Source organism: Phoxinus phoxinus, assembly GCF_949152265.1.
Source record: "Phoxinus phoxinus genome assembly, chromosome: 25".
NCBI classification, from domain to species: Eukaryota; Metazoa; Chordata; class Actinopteri; order Cypriniformes; family Leuciscidae; genus Phoxinus; species Phoxinus phoxinus.
Window position 1 is genome coordinate 21,380,234 of NC_136900.1, and position 18,792 is coordinate 21,399,025.

An 18,792-nucleotide genomic window follows, 5' to 3' on the forward strand; every position below is an offset into this window, starting at 1 on the left:
TTTCCAAACCGTTGGTGCAATGTGGGTAATATCATACAGCTATACATTTTTAATTGATTTCTAAATTGTTTAATTGAGGTTTATACACGCTAGTTTCCTCGATATCTTTTCATTGCTGCTAGTTTGCTATGTTTTTATTCAGTCCTTCAAGTGGACAATACAGTGGACAAATGTAGTGATTAGTGAATGAGGGTATAGGGGGGGAGGGATTTCAAACACAGCCCATGTTTTATGTCTGTTTTGGGTGCGTTTTAGTTCTGTTTCCTGGGTTTGAGTTAGTTTCTATGGTTTTTCATGGATGCGGCTATGATTTGCACCTATTGTTCATTTGTTGATTAGTTTGCTTTGGTATTTACAGATGTAGCTGACAGATGTATTGCATTGTGACATTACTTTTTGGTAAATTGAGGTAAATTTCCCTCCACAGTTCTTGTTTTCTTAATGTAATCTCATTACCGTAATGCTTGAAAAAACAACAACAAAAAAATCATTTGTTTTTTAAATGTCTTAAATGTAAGATTTATCTAAAAATAAAATAAAAAGCATTTTGTATTACAGTATTTAAGTAGCAATGTAAAAGATACTGTTTAACATTAATGAGTATCTTTTATAGTAAGCAAAATATGATATCCACAATTCTCCCAGCAACTAATCACTGTCAAGCTGTTAACAACATGTCTGGGACACATTTTATACCGAAAACAAAAACAAAAACAAGGATTTGAAGACACTCACACTTATCTCACAAAAATGGAAATTAAGCCTATTTTCAGCACCATTAAAATGCTTGCAATGCATTATGATTCCTTCCTAGTTCTCATTACCGTAGTGCAAATTCAATTTTAACCATTTTAATTACCATAACGCTGAAAACAAAATGACCTATTACCATTTTTGCCATTGGAAACAAAATGGCCAACGGTCTTGTTGTGACCAATTGAAATATTATTCAAATCCTTAAAATGCTTATTTTTGTAATGAGAATAACCATTGAAATACAAATATTCTTGGCTCCTTAATGAATTTGTGTTCTTTTTTTGCAAGTCGCTTTAGACAAAAGCATCTTCTAAATGCATAAATGTAAATGTTATTGTAGTTTTTTCTTTTCTTGATATGGGGTGAAATGTGACCTGGAAATGATCTAGAGTTAAATATTTTATATCAGTTAGTTCAATTTACTGTAATGCCACTTTGTTTACATGTGACGCAAATCCCACAACAGCTGTGAGGTGAGAACGTTCCTGTAAACTGGAGCGATGTCATGTTTTAAAATCCATGAATAATTAACCGTAACTCAAACAAGCTGAGTACCAACATCCAAACATCGTAGGGATATCGCTCAGGGTTTAGGTGCCTTATCATCATTCTGGATTTATGTGGATTGGGCAAGTTTTATAGTTATATGGAGCTTGTTGTGTTAAGTACCTAATCTCGACAGTAAATTACATTCACTTGCTTGGTTGATTTGTTGCTCTGATGTAGCACACGTGGCTCCTCGTAGCTTCGGTTCTCCTTTAAGCGTCAACTATTGCGGTGTGCTGACATGAAGCAAAACAAGCTGACCTCAATTTAACCGGAAAATCTTACAAAATAAACCTAACGGAGAGAGCAAGCTGCTACAAGAGCCAGGGGTACTCTTAATGACAATGAAAACAAGATGAAAAATCTGGGTACTCTCAACTTGCTCCTAATTAGTTACAAATGAATTACCCAGCATGCAACACTCAAATTAGCAACCTTTACTGACCCCAAGGGGCATAAAATGCCTACGGCTGTTGAATCATTACCGAGCGACCATCTGCAAACAGAACTTTACTAAAAGCACTTTAAGGATAACATTTGGATACTTTTTTTCCCAATGCAATCACAACAAAGACCTAATGTTTGTTATGCTAATTGCATGTTTTACTTTACATTAGAGCATTTTCTATCACATTCACGCTATAATCCCTTTGATTTTTTGGCGTGTGCCACAGAGAATCTTTTTGCCCCATTAACCTCATACATGCTTAAAAATAAAATTTCCAAAAGGGGGGTTTCGCAGTGATGCCATAGAAAAAATGTTTTAGTTCCTCAAATAATCTTTCAGTAAACAGGTCTTAAAAGAACTCCTTTTTTAGTGAGAACTTCTGTGAAGAACATTTGAATAATCTAAAGAACCTTTTCCACTATAAAGAGGCTTATGAGCAACGGAAAGGTTCCCTGGATCTTAAAAATTCACCATGGAACCATAAATGCCAATAAATAATCTTTATTTAGCAGCCGAGTAAATCTGCTATATATATATATATGCCGAGCTCAGAGAACACACTGAAAACCCCTCAGTCCTAATGACAAATCAACATTTCTCAACTTAAAATTCGATCTATTGCTAGCCTCTCCGAGATACACTCCAATTTCCTGTTTATTTCAAGACTGCAAAGTAATAAAAAGAATGACGTGATTATGTCAGAAGGAGATGACACTGGAACATGGTAATTATGAGAATGAAATGTGATTATATCCAGCTCTGACACAGAAAAATAAAATCATCGTGGCCCAAAGATGTATATTGAAAGGTTTGAGATTAAAGAAAATCTCCAATCAATAATCAAGAAGGTCAGGATCCTATTGAAAACCTATGGAGAGGATACGAGCATCGGTGTATGTTGTTTTTTGTAAAATTGACCTTGTGAAAATCGAAAACCTACTGACCTGAGGTGAGTCTAGAGGTGACATTCACGCTTATCTCACATGAAGATGGAGATAGCTACCAATACAAGTTAATTAACGGCTGTGTCGTCCATTCAACTCAAAGTGTAATCCTGTAGTCATTACAGAAGCACAATGAGAAGTGCTGGAGGAGGCACACGAGTGCCCATTGTGAATGGAAATGAATGAGGAACTTAACAAGAACACACAGTGACAATGACAGAAAACACACACAAATAAATCAATGCAAAGAAACACACGTCCATGCCTTAACTTTTTATTTAATTTGAAAGTGCACATAGTATAGATAGACATACACATATGAATGATGTAACATACATGCTTGGGTTTGTAGTAGAGTGAATGAATGAATGAAATGACACTAGTGAACAGGATTACTGTAGGTTGACTACACAAAAAAGCTTTATGAACACACACGCCTTGGTTCAAACTTTGCTCATGTAGCCTGCATGCGGTCCGTCAACAAGATTTCAATATCCAAATGTAAAATTGACATGGTTATAAAGTCAATGGACATGACAAGTCTCTCTTCCCAGCAAGCTGCAATGCCGAATAGCCCCCTCACACATCCATACAGATATATATATACTCACCACATATGTTTTCTGGGAGGCAGGCTACGCTCTCTGTTGATGGCAGTCACCCCTAGAGCCAGCTGCATTACAGTAATGTATTTCTGGTAATTCACCATGGTACTGTTCACCGCTTTTTTGAAACACAAAAATCCGCACCAGAAGCGCAGGTACTACTAATAATAACAATTTTATTCTCTCCTCCTTCTCCTCCTACTCCCTGGCATCGGCTTCAACTGCGTCTTCCTTGTTGAACATCACAGCGCCATTTCCAGCAGCAGTAGCAGCACTGACAGGGAAAACACTCCCCGCGAGGGAGCACGCCGCTGCCACCCATCACTACAATGACAGTCTGCTCGTATTACCTCTAAGAAAGGAAAGCGCGCCAATCCATTCGTTATTAGTCACGAGATGGGCATTCTTTTCCCGCCACTCGCGCGTGCTGCCACTTTGCTTAGAACGCGCGCTCGCTCGCTCACTCTCTCTCTTTCTCTCTTCTGTCTGTCTCTCTCTCGCTCTCTCTCGCGCGCTGCAGCGTCCACGCGTCCGTGCGTGAGGTAGCTAGCTAGGGGAGTCTGTGTAGGTGTGTGTATGTGTGTGTGTGTGTGTGTGTGTGTGGAGTTTGGAGGGGGTGACTTAAAGGGACAGCTCAACCCAAAATTAAAATCTTGTCATCATTAGCATTCACATATTTGTATGCACAATTTGTAATAGAGCACAAAATGTCAAGAATACGATTTTCCATAAACGTAAGGCTTTCTGGTTTTCTGCGAAGGAGAGGTTTTGAATAATGTACTAGTCACTCTTTTCCATACAATAACAAAGAATGGGGACAAAAACATTGCAAAAACTAGTCCATATGACTATTTGTGTGTGTGTGTGTATGTGTGTGTGTGTGTGTGTGTGTGTATGTGTGTGTGTGTGTGTGTGTGTGTGTGTGTGTGTGTGTGTAAAATGTAAGTTGTTATTCACCAAAAATCTTCGGTATCAATTCTCTCCTTGGCTTGTTCATGCAATATTTTACTTGTGAATTAATCTTTTTTAATAAATAATTTTCTCCACGTCACAATAATGATCTGGGGTGAATTTTCTGCACAACAACATAATCTGTTGCTTGGAGAACCATCATTGGAGAAATTGCCTAGTTTCCTGAAACCGTAGAAACCTTTGTTGCACATCTTCAAACCACGTTGGTTTATCAATATAAAGGGCGTTAGGCATCATGCATTGTTGTAAATAATGAACATGACATCTGAGGAATAATGTGCTTTTATTGTTCTTTATTTTGCTTAATCTCCAAATGTCTTATTCAATCATAGGTTCCTTCATACGTACTAGAGCTTATTCGCACGTTCGTTCATTGGTATATGAAAGAATACGTATTGTACTACATGTTAGCTTGCTTGTTTTGCTCAAATGTCCACGTCATGCTAACAAGAAACTATGCTACTAAGAGAGCTGCAAGTCAAACCACACAGTTTTGCAAAGCTGTTTGCGAAGATTTATTGGAACTATAGTTATGGGAAAAACACAAAATCAATCAACTATGTTGATAACGACAGAACTTGCAGAACCATAGTTGGCTTATGATGCTTTTGGGAAACGAATCGCTGAATGATTCATTCATGAGTTGGACTGATCTCAATAAATAATTATAAGCATTTTGGTCAGTCATATGACTTAGAAGACTTATATATAGTTCACGAAACATACAGACCTCTGTTTTGTGTCCTTTTGAGGCTTGACACCTTCAGTCGTCATTCATTTTCATTACGCGTGACCAGTACAAAAAAAGAAAGAAATTTGTTGTCACGTGTCCCACAAAAGACAGAAAGTCAATATGGGTTTGAAATGGCTTGAGGGCAAATTATTATTATTATTTTTTCAGAACATGAGTGTATTATACCCTTTAAATGCTAAAAAAGATACAGTTAAGGTAAGAGCATAACACTAAAACACATTTCTTCATGGCTATATGAAATGGTTTAGAGGAATATTTCACTTTAAAATGAAAGTAAATGGAAGTAAACGAGGTTGAGTAAAAATGCATTAAGCAATAAGCAACTTTTAAGCAACCATTACTTAGAAAGCATATCTTTATGTGTGTCTACCACCCTTTAAATCGTTTTTACATCCCTATTATTTATATGCATTGCAAAAATGATTTGCATATGTGCCCAATGACCTTCACAAAACTGTGTCAAGGTGCTTAAATAGACCATCCCACTATGACCAAAATGAAATGCTCTCTTATAGTGGTCAAACAGAGGGTTTTGCCTAAAGTGTTTCTGGCACAATGTGAAACGTTCAATGTTCAAAAGCAATTTGAATTGTTATTGAAAATAATCTAAATAAATCATTATTCCACCAAATAAGTTAATTATTGTAAAAATACAAAATAGTTGAAAATAATCAGCACAAATTGAAAAAAAAGAAAATCATATTTTAAACGCATAACTCGGGTGTTTAGTGACCCGGGACGTCATTCATACCCTCCTCCTCTTTCATTTTGTATAGTTAGACAACAACCTTCTTGGTATTCCTCAATCAATTCATTAAAAACAATTTAACCCCTTTCGTGGCAAAGATCACCGACAGCCCCAGATTATTGTTGTTTAAAGCTACACTGTGTCATTTTTTAAGTTGATTCTTATTAAAAAACACTTTGTTCTTTCAAAATATGTGCTCATTAATGAATAATTACTTCTACCAACTAATCAAGTATGCTCGTAAGCGTAGAATCTGCCATTTATAATTAAGTGAGTCGCTCGAATGGCGGCAGTGTTGCGCCTCCATCTTGAAAATACATTAGCCAAAGAGGGACATACCTGGAAATTCAAGCTTCGCCTTTCGCGTTTTTACTCTCAGTGGCACCGTGACGAATGCGAGGGGGAGATTACTCGCGACTGCCGGCAGATTTGAAATAATACTGCCACCGTAGGAGATAAAACGCCCTAGGAATGGGAGGGGCTAAAAAGTAATATTAAGTTGGTAGTCATATACAATTTCACCGCTAGATGGGAGAAAATCCTACACAGTGTAGCTTTAAGATTCACTATTAAAACATCTCTTGCTTGATTTGGACAAACTGAGAATCATTAGAAAGATTTAAGACTCAAGCTTCGATATTTGACCATCGTTTATGATAAATCTGGTTTGCAGTGACATTCATTTCTTAATTTATGCCAGGAGTGCAAAATTATTAATCTGTAACGTTCAATATTTTCAATAGGATTCATCACTCATAATGCATTCAATCACGTTTTCTCCGGTTTATTTGTGTTCACATACATGCAAAATACATGTTACGTGTATTTACAGTATTCTAACCAATGAAAGTACTGGGTAATATAAGGCAACAACATGGCTTTAGGTTTGTTTTAAGGGTAGGTTCAGGGTTAGTAGTTATTACACAGTTATTATAATAAGTATGTCCAATGGAACATAACTGTAAAATAAAGTGCTACCGAATCAAAAAATGCATGTTCATGTAATACAAACAGAGCAGCCGTGACACTGCAATAAACACCAATGCAACATCCACTCACACTATAGCTAGAAATGAACCAGAGGGAATGTAGCCTCCTTCATTTGATTTCAATGTGGGATGTTCAATTTGGCCAAATTCTGTTTGGGGAATAATTTACTTTTCAGACAGACAGAGCTAATTTGCAGTGATTCCCATTTTCATTTACCCAGGGTCTATTCTTGGACATGGCTGCAATGCTGCTTACACCGTCAGTATCAAGATAGCGTTCCGCACGTAAGTTAGATCACCCAGTTCTTAAGCAAATCTTTTTTGATGTAATGTGCAACGAGGATTGTGCCGGATACGTGCAGGATAATGGGCTGGATAAAACACAAAGAGTTGCTGCTGAATCTTGTGCAGGTAGATTGTAATTATGTTGGTGACGTCACCGGCGCCGTCAACCCACTGAATCGTGCACCAGTGCTTCGTCTCCAATTATCAAAGGAGACCAATTATCCGTGACATGCAGAAAATGGGCTTGCGTTCAAACAATGACATCTGAATGAAGACAGAGAATAAATAGATGGCAAACTATGTTTTTATACAAGTCTGTGGTCTTTAGTGACTGAAAATCATAAAAGAGACGTTGACAGCTTGTTGGCGACTGAACATTTCTGTCATCTCAAATGATTTGTACTGGAATTCATACTTGAAACATTTAAAGCTTTGTTTTAAAACGTATTCGAGTTCCAGAAATTACATATATGAAATGATATATGGTGTATATATATCAGCGGAGTAAGCAAACGTATCGGATCACAGTGTAAATAGGCGTTTGTGCAACTGGTCTACTATTATTCTGCAGAACAGAATCACATGATGTGTAAAATTTCTGCATTGGTGATATTGATGGCTAAAAGGACATGCAAAACCGTTTCTGCAGTCTGGCGGCCTAATGTTTCTTGAGCAGGGACACTTTTTACTGCAGCACTATCATTTCACGTGCACGCACACACACAGAGACACACACACACATTAGGTGTAATGGTGTAATGGGCGTAATGGTTTCTCTTTCCATAGGCGTAATGGGTTGTATACTGTGCAAACTGTATATTCTATGCCCTTACACTATACCCAATACAAAAAACTTGAGTATGTTTTTTAAGCCATTTGGTTTATGAGGACACAGAAAGAAATCATGTTTACGTTGTAATACCCATGTCATTTGTGTCCTCATAAACCATATATACAAGAACACACACACACACACACACCTCTGTGTTGTTATTGTTAAAGGTTCAATGGGGTTGTATATAGAACCCTAGGGTTCTTAACTCAATTTTAAAGATCCCTTTATGCCAAAAAGATTCTATATAAGAAGAAATGTCTTAAATTATTGCATAATACCTTCATGTTTAACTGGTTATTTTCTAGTGATAATCTATGTTTATGAACCGTTTAATTCATAACATTTAATTACAATTGAAAATTATTTAAAACTAAATTCAATAAAACCAAATTCATAAAATGATACCATGATGGGAACCCTTAAAAGGGTCCATATTTGAAGCGTTTTCTTTTAAGAGTGAAGTTGTGGTGTGGACTTTCCTATTCTCATAGTCTTTTAGACTTTTCATAGAACGATTATTGTTAGATATGACCGTGGTATCCTTGGCCTTTAACACAACATCTAGCGATATTCACAATGCTACTTAAAGGTAGGGTAGGCAATTTTCAGAAAGGCTAGCAATAGCGAGCTAGCTTTGAAAGCATAAGATCCCACCCTCCCTTCAGAGCGCCTTCAAAGCCACGCCGCCTCCAAAACACATGAACGCGTACAGCAGGGAGCAAACAAAACCGTCAAGTGAGATGGCGTTCAACTACTTCATGTCTCAAAGCACATAACATATAGGGCTGTCAAAATTGCTCAAAAATGACGTTCGAATATTCCCTCTAAAAAAAACACATATATTCTAACTATTCGAACATCTGGTTGCGCATTTTGTCAATGACGCGCATTATGTCAATAACAGGACAAATTAATACAAAGAGACATAACTACTTGTATAGGTAGTTCATTTAAGTTTAAACATATTCAACAACGTATTACTACACAAAAACAGGTAAATCAACAAATGGCCAAGACTGCAGACCTCACTCTCGCTCGCAGACACTCTTTCTCTCTCTCGTCCTCATGCTCTCTGCGCATTACGGTTTAAATGAACAACAACAATAAACAAATGGGGGGTTAAAATCACTTTCTCTGCTGCGGTCGAGTTGGGCTCTGCACTTTCTGGCATCTTCCATGTAACGTTAAGTCAACTTTTTTTGTCTCAGGCAGCGCGCGCGCGCGCCCACTCGCAAATCAGACAACCGCGCCTGTTACCGCGGGCGTGTTTTTCCCATAGACTGTAAAACTATTGTTTTTTTCCACATTCAAATATGAATTTTCACCTTCGAAATTCAGTTTTTTAAAACTATTCGAAGATATATTCGAATTTAGAATATTCGATGACAGCTCTACATTACAATAATAATGAACATAAATAACTTAAAGAGCACTGAATTACACCACCTGACTGCTGCAGACTCATTTCGGTGTTGATAGTGTTGCCACTGAAATGCATAAATTTGAGTCACAAACCGCACCGAGTATAACGTCACGGGTTTCCATCTCTTCCACATTACAGTGGTTATGGTGTGAACGCGGGATAAGCTCATTGTTTTGGTTCAGGAGGAACTGTAAAACGCGGCTGCTGTTTGTTTGTGGCTCTCGGTGACTGACGTCTGTCTACAACTCTACATAGCATGAAACGGGCTGATGGCGTGTGATGTCTGAAAATACATATGAAAAAAAGGTATGAAAATACATCGAAAGGACAACGAATCATTGCATTAGGACCGAAGGCAATGATTGGACGAACATTTTATGGTCCCAAGCCTTCCACAGATATATATATATATACATATAAATAATTTTAGACCACTTAAGTTAGTGATTGCTATCATGAAGAGACTTTCAACCAGAATAACAATAAATGTTTCTGGAACAAATCCAGCAATATGTAACATGAATGTTCAGTATATCACCCAGCCCTTCTCTCAACAGACGTTTGTACGGGACACCGTCTCATTCCCTCTATATAGGACACAAATTCAAACATTCATAGATCTATTTCAGGACACCCAGCAATCTAAGTTGGTCAAGGACCTTTCTTCCCCAAGCCCAGTGTGGTGGTATCTACACCAGCATGATGTGGAGAGTGTGTGTCCGTGAAATAGGACAAGTTAGGAGTGCCCTCCTTCTTTGGTCTTCCACAAACAGAAAAAATGTGGGTCCAGGAACGGGTTATATGATTCAAAGCTCGTTCCCCAAGGAGGGAGGGTTGGACCCGAGCTGCAAGAACCCTCTCCAGCTGGGGCGGCGTGATTTATGACTTTTCACAAGCGAGCAAAGAGGAGAAATGAAGTAAAGAAAAAAAAAAAAAAGAAAAAAGGCGGTCCTTCACACATGAGCTCACTGCACCAGGAGAGAGGACAGACTTAGAGACACAAGAGAGGGAGGTTCCAACATATGCACATGGGAGCGCGTGAATCGTCCATCCCGACACACATACACAGCCATACACATTCAATTCAAACAGTGCTAACGCAGTAACATATTCAAACAACACTGATGCACGCATAAAACTAACACAACACACAATTTTTTCCTCTTTAAACACAGACTTCAAGTTGCACATCAGCGCTGTCGCAGTGCTTTTTCCCTGTGTGCTGTGAGGTGAGTCATCCGTCGGCTGTAGCGTAACCCAGCCGCTTTATTCTTCCCCTCTCTCCTCTCCTCTCCTCTTCTTTGCTAACCTGACAGACAAGGATTTCAGCCTGGTTATTTTTAACCATTAATGAACTGAATTCACCACGGCTGGGATGTACGAGCAGTTCTGAGAGAGAAAAAAAGAAGACACTAAAAGCTCACGTTTAATGGTATTTTCCACCACCAGTTAAGATATGCAATCCAACTAAACAAGAAAAATCTCGCACATTAAACAACCATGTGTAATTATATTTAGATTATTTAGCTTTTTACACCGCGGAAAAGGGCGTGAAGCAAAACGCAGCCTAGCATTATATTTGTAACCAAAAGTTTAGAAATTTGATTTAGCATCAGCAAAGTCAGCTACATGTTAGAGAAATGGTTACATGTTTAATTATATTGCATAACAAGTTTGCTGGTTACACGACAAAAGCTAAATGTCTTTTCCGACCAAAATAATGACCCCTAAAATCTTGTCGTGTCGTGGACATAGACTGTAAAAAAATGGTCGTGGACAAGAAACATGTCAGACTTCACGTTGCTTCTCGACCAATCATCGCTTGCCGTGTGCGTGATGTCATCGAGAAGGCGGAACTAGCGACTGACAACAGGTAAACTAACAATGGCAACCGAAGCGGTGTTTTACACGGGCTGTCTTGGCATCAGAAAAGGCCAAAAAAGAAGAAGAAAGAAAGCATGTATGGGCTGTCTAAAAACTAAAATTTTGTTTTTGTAATTAATTTATTTCTTATTTTTAGCCAGTAGTAAATGCACTCACCATGTTGCTGAAGAGCCTCAGCATTTTTTTTTCACTCTGTTGTGGTATTTCCCTCGAAACATCATAAATACGGGAGTATTGTTGCCATAGCTCCACGAATCTTTCCTCCATTGCATAATTCCACGTAACAGCACCAATACCTTCGTCTCTCTTTTGTTTCGGCATGTTTGAAAGCTGTGTACGGAAGAGCTTCGCTGCTCCTATTGGTCAATATCCACTATAACAAAATGATCGATTCTTGCGTCCCGGCGCGTATTGTCGTTTACAAATCACCACGAATCCCAACGTCAAATGGATCGTGCCAAAATCAGGCGGATATCTTGTAGTCTGAACCCGGCATTACATTTAAAAAATGTTAACGATTTAAAAGGACCTTTTGACTCACAAATACAGAAATATGAATAAACTACATAAAAGCCCATGTTAGAACAGCTATAATTAAGTCTCAACTATTTAAACACAATTGTCTGGGGGGGGGGGGGGGGGGGGGGTTAAAGTCACCATGAAAACAAAATGGACAATTCTGGATGGAATATTGGAGTATTTTTTTTATAAATTATTTATCCGTGCAGATCATATTTTTAATTGTGCCCTTATAATCTTTAATCAAAATAATTTCCCCTCCCTCTTGCCGTGACATATCTTCTCTGATGATGTGTTTACTGGCATAAGGGCGGAACAACCTGTCACTCATTTTAGATCGACCAATAGCAAACCACAACCATCCAATCAATCCTCGATGGACAAAATCAAGTCCCGCCCAACATTTCTTCTTCTTCAAGAAGCCGTTTCACACAGATATACGTCACAATAGGGAAGATAAGACTATCGTAACTCTTGTTTCTGATAATGACAAAATTTGTCTTGACAAGTAACTGAAATAAAATAAGTTGAAGAACTAAAATGACTAAACCTAAAACTGAAATAAAAATGATAGTTAAATAGAAAAAAATATATATATATATATATATTATATATATATAATTAATACAAATGATAAAGCAAACACATAACAAAAGTTCTAAAACTTAAACTAAAATGAAAATGAAAAAAGAATATATTAAAGTAAAAGATAATCAAAATATGATTAATAACTATAATAGTATACAAATATACTAAAATAACTGCATGCAGGTTTGCTAGATGGCTACTACTTGAACTATTAACCTAATAAAAAAGCTAAATGTTCTCTTTAAACAAACATTTTGCAATTCTGATGCTGGGTTTAACACCTCAGAAAGAGGTTTTAAGTGAAACGTAGCATGAGATGCTTCTTAACCAACCGTACGCAGATCAAAACATCTGCACAGTAGACATGAGAGTTTGTTAGACAAAGTCTTTCTTATGGTGGTTGTAACACATCAAAAAGAGCCTTGGAGTGAAATGTAGCATGAAATCATAACCGAGAGCAGACCTTTTATCAGAGTATCGGCAAAGTGCATGTGAGAGTTCGTAAGATGGTGGCTACTTCGACCATTAGCCTGTAAATGAGCAAAAATCTTTCTCTTTCAACAAAGCCGTTTCACTTTTCTTTGAATTCTGCTTACAGTGCTTTTAATGCCTCAAAAAAGGGGCCTGAAGTGAAATGTAGCATTAAATGTTACTGAACGCGGACCGCTTGGATCAAAGCATCTGCAAAGTGCACATGAGAAGACGGTTACATCTTTGATTACGTTGTGTAATGCTGTATCTCAACTGCAGTTGCCTCACAGGCATTGAATATTAAGTTATAGTTTGAAAGCTTTCAACTCGCAAGCGGCGTTATAAAAACACGACGCTAGCAAAAACCTAATCTAACAGCATACCTAATTTACTGCATTAGATCCACAACAGAACTCTATAATTGGAAATCATTATAGTAGTTAATGTTGATGGTCAAGGATCAGCCCAGCCAAACCCCGTTCTTTTATGGTCGCTCGGTCCAGTGGAGACCGGCTTCGGCTTATATGATTTAGAATGGTGAGCTTTCTCGAAGTCAGCAAGAAACTGAAAACTATTAGACGGACACAGACAAAGTGAGAGCTCAACAGATAAATACCACATCCTCTCGTACAACACCAGAACTTAATCTGGTGATCAATCAATTGGGTTTCTATTCTGCAAGAGCGAGTGTGTGAAAAGATTTGTGGGTCAATGACAAGTAAGATTGCCCGTGATCAAGAAAAAAAAAAAATCTTTACAAATCTAGTTTAAAACGTGCCAATGTACTCTTCGTATTTATGGTGGTTACACATGGGTTTGAAAAACTTTTATGCAATTTTATTTCAAGAATCGTCCCTTTTCGTATTTCCAGGGGTCTGAGAATCAGAAGTCATCATAGTTGGGTAAACTTTATGAATGGAGACAACAAATATAATTTTTTGTATTTCAATGGTTTCCAAGAAAAAAATCCCTCATTGCATTTATATGACTTTCCAAAAGCGGAAAATATATTGAACGATTAAAAAAGAGATTGTTGCTCAAAAGAGAGAAAGATATCCAATTTGCTCAGAGGTCAGAGGTCAATCTTCCGCCGGAACTAGACTCGGGTTCGGCTGTTACTGGAAACCAGTGATTATAGTTTATAAAGTTATAAATATGGATATTTTTCTGTCAAAAACGTAATGCTTCACCTCAGAGGGCCTTTATTGGAGCCTATGGATTACTTTTATGATGGATGGATGCGCTTTTTTGGGCTTCAAAATCTCAGTTACTATTCACTCCCATTATAAAGCTTGGAAGCCAGGATATTTTTTTAAATAACTTATACATTTTGTTTGGCTTGAAAGAAGAAAGTCAAATACACCTATGGCTTGAGGTTGAGTAAATGATGGCGATAATTTTCATTTTTGGGTGAACTAACTAAGCCTCTGTTATCCTACAAGGCGCGCTATTTGCAGTTGTAACGCAAAAATGTAATGCCGATATAATATATGTCAAAGTATAGTGCTATAAATGTATTATGATTTAAAAACTAGCTTGATTTACAGTGTCAATATTTGTGGAAACGGATCATCACAGACTGTGAAAAGGGTCCATAGTTCAATTTAATGGCATGGAAAAAACATTATTAATTCATAGATATCATTATGTTTTTGGCGAGTCAAACTGCATGACATTTTACCAAATGATCTGATACTTAAAGAGGCTTATTGACACCATAATGGAGATCTGCACATTGTTGGTTGAACACATGACTCTGATTCCCCCCCCAAAATTATCAAAATTAATTTAGAAAAACAAGCTCATTGTGTGTATGAATGGCATGTTAATGCTTTTTTGAATAAATGAATAGATTCCAGATAAAAGCACTGTTGTACTTTTTACCATTTGAAATTACAGACTGCCGGACCAAAGTTTAATTTTACGTTAATTAAAAAAAAAGTGATTTGTTGGAATCGATGGTTCCACAAAGAAACTTCAACATCTTTGGAAACTTTCCTTTACACAACAGGTTAGTTTTTCATTTTTAAAATGTCCTCCACTTTAAGAAAAATGGTTCTTTTAAGAACAGTTTCACTGAAAGGTTATTTGGATAACCCAAAATGGTTCACAAAAAAACCTTTTCTAAGCTTTATTTTTAAGAGTGTACCATGAGCCACATACTATACAAACACACGCACATTACATGCAAACAAGACGAAAAAATATATGCACAGTTATGTTCAAATGTCATGAAGTCCAGCTGGAGGCAGGACGTGTCCTACTTCCACAGAGAACAGCAACTCAAACACACAAATTGCCCTGTTAGCCTCATTCTCCAACATTTGTAAAGACATTGTTTAGCTAAAAGCTGTGTTTACTCTTTATCTGAAAAACACAAGTTTCCGTAAAACGTGACAATCCCCAGGCGCCAATGCATCATCGTAGAGACATCTGCTCAGATTGTGGCTCACTTTATCTATCCAAGTCAATTTTTATCAATCCCAAAGAAAATCAAAGTCAACTTAGAGACTCACTCATAGCATGTACGGTATTGCATAGGTTATATAACTTTACCTTATAAATATGTATATATGTAAAATATCATAACGAATTAGATGTTCTTGCATTCCGTACACGTACTCCTCATCCATATTCAACATTGTCCTCATGCGTTCTCCTTTTTCCTACACATTTCAAACGAACCTTGAACTTTCGCACCTAAAACATCTTCTTTGTCATAAAGCGTGTACTTACATACAGTGGCCGTAATGCTGCGCTCCCGTCATGGTGTCCATGGTCATGCCTCTCTGCTCTGTTCTGTTACAGTGTCTGCGGTTTTCTAACTGTCCTGCTCCTTTGTGTGTCTGTCTGTAACTTGTGTGACCCAAACTGATTTTGTCATATTGCCACGTCAGTGACTGTGTGTTTGATGTGTGTTGCAGCTCTGGGTCAAACCAGTGGCGCTGTCGTGTCCATGATGACTTTGCTGTCAGTCAGACATGAAGGAGGCCTAGTTTAGCGAACAATACGCCTGAGCGTGCCTTCACCTCACAGAGATACGTCTTCGCCATGTCTGTCCTCCCCCACTGTGAGCCCACGTCCTCTATTTCAAGCCAAGATTTGATCTAGCTGATTTTACAGGGGACAAAACTATGTGTGCATTAACCAGAAAAATTCTGAATATAAGAATTAAGGCCCTTTCAATCCATTAGTTCAATTGGAAGTGGGATTTGAATTGCTTTTTTTTTTCACACACATTTTGCATTTTATTTACATTTTATTTGCATTTTAAGTCAAAACTTAGTGTATAATATATATATATATATAAAAGACATATTGTAAAAAAAATTATATAATACAATATATATATATATATATATATATATATATATATATATATATATTATGTAATACAAACACATTTATCTCATACATATATTTGATTTAATATATTTATGTTTAATTAAAATAGTTTATTTGGATATTCAAATTATACTTTTATATTACAAATCAAAAAGACTTTTCGGACCCACTTTATATTAAGTGGCTTTAAGTACTATGTACTTACATCGAAAAATAAGTACAATGTACTTATTGTGTTCATGTTGTATTGTAAAACACTTTTGCTGCTATTGAGGTGTGATACGGGTAAGGTTAGGGACAGGTGTGCTGGTATGGTTAAGTTTAAGGGTGGGTTAAGGTGTAAGGGAAGGCTCAACACTGTAATTACAAATGTAATTACATACATTAATTACAGCTGTAATTACATGCAGGTATTTAAAAAAATATAAGTACAATGTAAAAACATGTATGTACACAATAAGTCCATTGTATCAAATTAGTAATTTCAATGTAAGTACATAGTACTTAAAGCCACTTAATATAAAGTGGGACCGAATTTTCAATCACAGTCCAAAATAAATCTATAATCTAAAATATTATATATAATAAAATTAAATAAACAGATTCTAATTTAAATGATATATACTGTTTGTATATATATATATATATATATATATATATATAAAATCAATTATTATACCAAGACTAATCTACAATTAAAATAGCATATTATATAAATAATAAAATATAATTTTAATGTCATTCATTTAAAATATACTGTATCTACATGCATTATATACAAATATATATATATTTTATACATATTTAATTAGAATTATAACTGTTTGAATTATTAAAATGTATATTTTTAACATATTCTAGTGAAATGTTTATGTATTTTAATTATATATGCTATATAACATGATAAAAAAAATATTTTTATTGGTGGAATTTCAAACACTGATTAGTATTTTTTTCTGGAAATGTCCCATCTGTGGTGTGGTGTGTATGATAAGGTTAATCAGTAATTCATACTGACAATTTAAATGCAAGACTACACCACAGCACTTCTTAAATTTTCATTACATTATAGGGATGCGCCGATATGAACATTTTGGCCAATACCGATAACCGATAATTCTTTATATTTGAAGGCCAATGACCGATATATTGGCCCATAAATCTAAATCCAAATTCAAATTTTGAGAGCCTGATTACAAAAACAAAAGTCTCACCATTAAAAGCCATGTCCCAAGCACACAATTATAATGTTCTCATTATAATTTTATGTGGCTTATATGACAGATTTTGTGCTGGGCATGTTGCACTTAACTGTATTTTCCTTTTTGAAGAGATTGCAATCATATTTAATGCAATTCAAAATCATCATGGTGAACAATGCGCATCTGAAGCGTCTCAGATGAAGGAAATAATCCATTACTTTATCGGCTTTAATATATCCGCCAAATTTTCTTATTGGGCCGATAACAGTAAATAACAACAAATATCGTCCGATACCGATATCGTGGCCGATATATCGTGCATAACTAATTTTAATTTCTTACATTTAAACGTCCATCGTGCACACAACACTTGCTAGGCGAAGGGCCCGTTTCCTATTTTTACCTCGTCTTCCATCACACCATGTACAGACACCTGAGAAATACACACACCTTCCTCTCCTAGTGGCCCTGCAGGCTGTTCATGTCACATCCCACTCACTAATAAACACAGCACACACTCACAATCACTGTCAGCTATTAGTCTCCCTGATCTAAAAGCGCGCTGACACCACAAATAAAGCAGCTTCACATGCACGACTGCCTACTCTCGCTCTCATGCATACTACATCTACGGTCTCAGCACACTTTCCTTGGCCTTAAATGATGTATTGGTGCTTGTCAAAATTCTTCACGCTTAAAAGACAAGGTTGAGAAGAAGCTTTGATGTGGTGTCCAATTATGGCCGTATTCAAGTAACAAACAGATGCCCTGTCTTCCCATTACACAGACGGGTGAAGTCGGTTTACATAAGGGAGATGAGATAAGCAAACTTGCAACAGTGATGTCAGCAATTATTCACAGTCAAAGGCAAAAATTCTGATACGCGTGGCAACAGGACACTTCACAGTGCAGGTAACACAAGATATAGACCTAATTTAAATGTAAATCCATGCCTTCCTAAAATATCCAGGTAATAAAATGTTCAAACAAACTTTTCATAAAAAATTACTGGACTGCATAAAAAAAAATGGACAGAACGTTGTCTCAGATACTCCAGCCACACGGGAGGTAAAGCGAGTTACTTAATCAGATTACTGTTTTCAAGTAACTAGTAAAGTAGTGAATTACTTTGACATTTTCAACAAAATATCTGGGTTACTTTTTCAAATAAGTAACGTAAGTTACTTTAGCCCCTTTCACACAGCGCGTTGATCCCGGGAAATTACCGCGAAATTGCCAGAGTGCCTTCTGCACTGTAAAAAAATATTGTTGGTTTAACTTAAAAAAGAAAGTTACCTGGTTGCCTTAAAAATTTTAGTTCATTGAAATTAAAAAATTGAGTTAATGCAATGAAGGAGGTTGGTTTAATCAATAGAAACTCAAAATATGATGTTATCTGAACTACATTAATTATCTAAGTTGATTTGACAAAAGATAAAAAGTTGTGATTACAAATAATGAAAACATTTTTTTACAGT

At 36.5% G+C, this 18,792-nt stretch overlaps 1 protein-coding gene across 13 annotated transcripts in view; it reads right to left on the reverse strand.

Annotated features, from left to right (window-relative positions):
• Positions 1 to 18,792, reverse strand: part of tjp1b (tight junction protein 1b) — a 132,375-nt gene that overhangs the window by 105,005 nt on the left and 8,578 nt on the right. For 2 of the 13 annotated variants that reach the window (XM_079603810.1, XM_079603809.1), the window contains exon 1: positions 3,306 to 3,836. The exons of the other annotated variants lie outside the window; for them this stretch is intronic. In XM_079603810.1, the coding sequence (XP_079459936.1) occupies positions 3,306 to 3,403 (98 nt within the window). In that variant the 5' untranslated portion in view covers positions 3,404 to 3,836. Of the gene's footprint in view, positions 1 to 3,305; positions 3,837 to 18,792 lie in introns of those variants that run through there. 13 annotated transcript variants of the gene reach the window in all.